We start from the raw sequence: 6,134 nt of genomic DNA on the forward strand, positions 1-6,134 counted from the left end.
GGAAGAGCAAGTTACTGGGGCGAGTTCACCCTGGTTGATTGACTGGAAATTGTAACCTAGGTCTCCCATAATCCACACACTCCAGTGGCAAACATTTGGGGTGGGGAGCTGGGCCCCGCAGGCTCTCCCCACAGGACTATAGCAGCGATGCAAAGGAGCGCAGAACAGCCGCTCCCGGCCCTGTAAAAATATTTTTAAAGCATTTGCCATTTGAAATCTTGCCAGCTCGGCTGTGGCTGCCCCATTTAGCAAACTGAGAAGGAAAAGGAAAGAGAATTAAATTGCAGTTCAGTCATGCTGCAGAAGAGACTTCATTCTTGCTGAAGATGTAAAAAGTGATCTGTTGACACATGTCTCATGGGGAAGGAGAAAAGCAACCCACCTCCAGCTGCGTGGCCTTCTCTGGGGGGGGGGAGCCGATCTCAGTCCATGTGCAGAGGAAAGAATCGTCAGATGGGGCACCTTTTCCTACCCCAACGTGTGCAATCACGCGCCGCACGTACACTCTAAAGAGACGTTGGCTTGCCTTTTTTTAAAAAACTGGCACCTCCCAAAAGTTTGCAGTGTCAGAATACTTCTAAATGTATTTTTAACAAAGAGATTTATTCAGAGTGTATATATGCACACAGAGCCCCCCTCCCACTCCATTTCCCATCTGCCAAGTGTCTTTTCTCCAGCGACTCTGGAATTTAAAGACTTTTTTTTTAACAAGAGGGACTTCCACACAGGGCGGATTGTGTGCGCCTGCTAACTTTTCCACATTCCAGCCGCTTTGGAAGGCCATACAGTGGATCCCTTTTCTTCTCCTTGGCTGGAAATATGACACCTTCGTCTGTCCATTTGGGAGGCCTCTGATCCCACGCTGGAGTTGCCAGCTGGTTTTAGCAGAAGTCAGAGTTCCACTGAACGGTGCATTGCACCGCTGGGCTTTTCCATTACTTAAATGCTGCTATAAGTTCCCTTCCCTTATATATTTATGGCTTTCTCTAGCCGCAGAGGGGGAGAAGCAGGAGGAAAGATGTAAGAAGAGAGGCCCCTGTTGAATCAGGCCAAAGGTCCCTCTAGTCTGACATCTTCTTTCCAAATCAGCCAGTAATCCTCCATTGCTCTGGAACAGAGTTCGGAGGGCACCTACGCTCCTGGGAAGGCCGCAAAACAGCTGTTCCAGAGAGCTTGTGGGGCAGTGTAAGCCTGGACAAAGGAGGATTTCTTGCTTGTTCTTAATGCATTGTTCTGCTATTTGGTTTATCGAATTGTTTTTAGTTGTTAACTTCCCTGGGTCCTGGGATTCATAGGTGAAAGGAGGGTATATAAATATTTTAAATACAAAAATAAGGTAAATCAGTTGCCTCTGGAGAGCCCTTAAACTGGGCAGAGATGAAAAATGAATGCACACACAGACAAGGCATGAATACACATTCCCAAAATACAGCACAGCAGCATTTTGTCATGCATCCAGCTTGGCATGTCCGGTGTCACTGATCGATGCACCAGATGGTTTGCTGTTACTTCTGGATGTATTTGCTGGACTTACAGGGACTGATGTATCCCGGCACTCAGGAGATGTGTTGGCTCTGAACGCAGCTTGTGTGTGTGCGTGTGTGTGTGTGTGTGTGTGTTCACAAGCGCTGAAAATGGCCAGCAACACACTTCGAATGGGGAAGACATCCGAAAGTAAGATTCAAGGGCAATCCCCAAACCATTTTGAGTGTGTGGACAAAGGCAGGGTTAAATAAATGACATATTGATTTAAAAAATAGATTTATATCCCACTTTCCAACCACTGGGTCCTTGAAAGCAAATAACAACAGTTTAAGGTACAATGTTAGACTTCTCTGCCTCCCCGATATCTCAGTGTCCTTGTTTGGTGTAGTGGTTAAGAGCACGGACTCTAATCTGGGAGAACTGGGTTTGATTCCCCACTCCTTCACATGCAGCTGCTGGTGTGACCTTGGGTCAGTCATAAGTTCTCTCAGAGCTGTTTTCTCAAGGGCAGTTCTCGAAAGAGCTCTCTCAGTCCCACCTCCCTCACAGGGTGTCTGTTGTGGGGAGGGGAAAGGAAAGGAGAGGGTAAGCCGCTCTGAGATTCCTTTGGGTAGTGAAGGGCAGGGTATAAATCCAATCTCCCCCTCCTCCTTTGATGTGGTTTTGCTATAGCTTGGCTACTCTTTGATCTTCTTACCTCCGTTTTGTAGCTGTTTAAAAGGAACCCACACCTTTGTCTTCTGAGCCCCAAACATTTCAAACAGAGCTATTAGGGTTGCCAGGCCACCGGTGGGGGATAGAGGGGGTAGGGTTGTCATATTCAGGTTGGGAAACAGATGGAGTTTTGGGGATGGAGCCTGGGGCGGACAGGGGCCTCAGTGGGGTACGATGCCACAGAGTCCAGCGTCCAAAGCATCCGTTTTCTCCAGAGGAACTGATCTCTATAGTCTGGAGATGAGCTGTAATTCCAGGGGATCCCCAGGTCCCACCTGGAGGCTGGCATCCCTAGCTTAACCTCCTTCCATAAGCATGCCAAAAGCACCCAGGAGCCCGATGGGATCATGCCGGGTTTGAAACAGCCGTTGCCTAGACTGAGATGGCACACAGATCCCACAGGCCAGGCATGGCAACTGGGAACTCTTTTAAGTTTTACGGAGTCTTTTTTTCCATGGCTACCGGTGAAAACCTTTCCTTTGTTGAGTGTTGCAGTGCATTGTCCCTGTAAGTGCCTCATTTGGGAGGTCCCCCCCCCCACTTAACAACGACATGGTTTGCTACTAACTGGAATGCCCAAGGAGTGTTTCTTTTTCAGAATAAGCAACCCTAGTGTGCATCAACATCGCAGAAGTACCTGAGTTCTCCAAATAACAAGAGTCTTTTGGAACTGTAACAACTAACGCACTTATTCGGGTAGAAGCCTTTATGATCTGGATGTGGTCTGGTTTGTGGCTCACAGGAACTTCTGTTCCGCACTGGTTCTGTCCTCTTTTCTGCACTCATGAAATCTCGCCACAAATCTCTCGTCGTTTCGGTTGCCCCAGACCAACCGTCTGGAATATCTCTTCTTCGGTCATCCTAAAAGTTTAAGATTTGAAATGCCCTGTCAAGTGTTGTTTGAGAGCAGCATCAGTAGCTAGAAGCAGGGCCAAGAGTTACCACAAAAGCGAAGTCTCAGGGGCCTGAAGTCACCTCTTGGTTCTTGTGTGACAGAAACCAGGGATCCTTCAGGTCTGGGGACGTACCAGCTATAACCTCGATCCAGCTGACCTGGTCTTAGTGGATTGAGACTAGAATATTGCTGTAAAATAAGTAGAATAAGTAGAATAATAAATGTCCATCCTGGAAAGGTCTAGCAAGGCCTAGGTATATATAAATATAAAGGTTTATTGTCTGTCTTGGTGCTTTTAGCAATCCGCTCCTCAAATTCTCTTTTTTGCCTGCCTATCGGCTTGCATTGCTTTTGCCAGACCCTGTGACCCTCCCTGTTCCATTCATTCCACTTTTAAAAAGAAGCCTTTTCACTTTTTATAGCTTCCTTGATTTGTGTTCTTAGGCACACAGGCATTCTTTCAGACTTGGCAGTGCTTTTCCTAACCTGGGAAAGGCATTCTACCTGGGCTTTGTTAATGTGGTTTTAAATTAGATTGGCTCACCCACCTTTTCTCTGCCATTCTCTGCCTGTTTTGGAAACTGATCTCTTCTGCTCCTGCTAGGCTACCAGAATATAGGTCACTCAGGGGGAAATACCACCCTTTGCCCTGTCTTTGGAACAATATTAAAAGGGTTGTAGCGGATACCATGAACTTATAAATTGGTAATGCAAAGAGTTCCTGGATTCATGCCGCCCTCCCATCATTCCGCTGAGTGAGAATACAGGGAAGATCTTAGAATTGTTTCTTCCCTCCCCACCCCACAGACATGAAAGGGGACAGGAGAGGGGTCGGGACAGATCTCAGATGTATTATATTTAGACCAAATGACATCTGGAATCCAGACCCTGCTTGCAGCTAAATGTCGGAGTAAGTAGTAAGAGGCGAAAGCCTAAGGCGCCCCCCCCCCCACGTTTAGATATTGGGCCAAAATCTCTGATGTGTGGCACCACAATAAGGCAAAGGCAAAGAATGGTATTGGGTGGGGAAGGCATCTTTGAGTGAGAGCATTTAGATACAAAACTGGATTTTTTTTCCTTTGTGTTTGGTCCAAGCTGAGAAGTGGAACATCCCAGCTGACCGGGTGTCATGTTAGATCCTCTTTCTGTTTCACCGTCTTTCATCTCTGGGCCCTAATTAAAAAAATTCCTGGTGCTCCAGACTCAACTTCTTACAAACCACGAGATAGCTAAAAGCAGCTCTCTTCAAACTGCTAGTAGCGACCAATAATTTGGGAAGCTCTCTGATTGCTGATGTGCCACAGATCTTTCAACAGGTGAATGTGTGTGTGTGAGAGAGATGTTTTATTTTTTTCTCCCTGTTCTTGTCTAGGAGAATGCAAACACTGCTTTTCTATATGAGACCAAGAGGAGGGGCTTTAGCTTGGTGGCGGAGCGTCTGTGTGGCATGCAGCAGAAAGGCCCATGTTCAGTGGCCAGCCGCTGCCAGTCTGAGTAGGCAGACCTTGATGGACCACCGGTCCACTTCAGTATAAGACCGCTTCATGTGACATGTGAGAGCTTCCCTTCTAACATCCTGAGAGTTTCTCTTTTCTCACTTGGACTGAACGATTGAGTCAGGGATGGTGTCGATGGCAGTGGGAGCATTAGGATATTCTTTTATCATTGGGAGGAACTGGAAGGTAACCATTGATCCCAGTTTGCTGTAGTGCTTTAGAATGCTGGGCTGGGATGAGATGTGGGTTCAGATTCCCCTCTGAGCCATGAAGTTTGCTGGATGAGTCTTCTCCGTCTAGCCTCCCCTCACTGTGTTGTGAGGCTCAAACAGAGGACGAGAGAACCGTGTACACGGACCTGAGCCTTTGGCAGCAGGGTGGAATTAAAAAGTGGCAAGCAGACATAACTGGCTGAGTGGCAGCAGAGTGCCTTGTATCCAAAACCGGCATCCTGTGTGCCTCTTAATTCTCCATGTTCCTCCTTTTCTACACAGATAATTTATTGGTTCTAACTGTGGCCACCAAGGAGACAGAAGGATTCCGGCGGTTCCAGAGATCAGCCCAGTTCTTCAACTACAAGATCAAGGTGACGCAAGCAGGCTGTCCGAATCGAGAGTTCCACGTTGTACAGAAATGAATTTTACCCAAATTTCCTAGAATAGGAGAAAATTAGGATTGCAATCAATGTTCCCTCTAAGATGCGGAGTCTTGTGAGCAAAAATTCTACTTTGTGAGCCACTGGCATTAAAGCTGTGAGCGAGCGATCTGGCTGCTGCAAAAATTAGTTTGCTCTGGAGCCGTCCTTCCTGAGCGAAGACAAAAATGTGTGAGCTAGTGGCTAAAAAACAGTGAGCTAGCTCACACCAACTCATCTTAGAGGGAACACTGATTGCAATCCTGATCTAATGCATGGCTAGCAGTGCAGTCCGTCACAGGCCTGTTCAGAATTGTCCCACTATTTAAGCGTGCTTACGCTCATGTAAGTGTATACAGGATTGCATCCTTCAAGATGCATTTTTACTTATGTTTTTAAAATTTGTAGAAGACAGTGCAGCTGCACTGATAGTGGCGGTTCTCATTCCCTGCAAGCGGTAGCCTTCAGTTGTTACCTCCACATTTGTTTAAAGTGCATAAAAATACTGACCCATTGAGATAGATCAGGAGGGCGGCTTCTTTACGATGCTGTTTAACTGTCCAGGTCCTTGGACTAAACGAAGAATGGCATGGCGGAGATGACAAAAAGACAGCAGGAGGCGGGCAGAAGATCCGTCTCTTGAAATCGGCTTTGGAGGGTTATGCGGACCAAGAGGATTTGGTCATTCTCTTCACAGAAAGGTGAGTGGACTGCAGGTTGAATTCCTGAGCCAGACCCCAGAGTGCGTATATGTGTGTGTCTGTACCTTTTTAGTTGCATTTCAAAAAATGATGAATGACACACATTAAAAAGCAACTTCAAAAAAGTCTTCCTTTCCTTTCCTTTCCTTTCCTTTCCTTTCCTTTCCTTTCCTTTCCTTTCCTTTCCTTTCCTTTCCCTTCCCTTCCTC

The 6,134-nt window shown here is 46.8% G+C and overlaps 1 protein-coding gene across 1 annotated transcript in view; it reads left to right on the forward strand.

The window, feature by feature from the left end:
- PLOD1 (procollagen-lysine, 2-oxoglutarate 5-dioxygenase 1) overlaps positions 1–6,134 on the forward strand; it is a 27,860-nt gene that overhangs the window by 1,587 nt on the left and 20,139 nt on the right. The window contains exons 2-3 of the mRNA XM_015412552.1: positions 5,085–5,176; positions 5,789–5,925. Coding sequence (XP_015268038.1) covers positions 5,085–5,176; positions 5,789–5,925 — 229 coding nt within the window. The remainder of the gene's footprint in view (positions 1–5,084; positions 5,177–5,788; positions 5,926–6,134) is intronic.

This window comes from Gekko japonicus, unplaced genomic scaffold (genome assembly GCF_001447785.1).
Source record: "Gekko japonicus isolate JY-2015 unplaced genomic scaffold, Gekko_japonicus_V1.1 scaffold131, whole genome shotgun sequence".
NCBI classification, from domain to species: Eukaryota; Metazoa; Chordata; class Lepidosauria; order Squamata; family Gekkonidae; genus Gekko; species Gekko japonicus.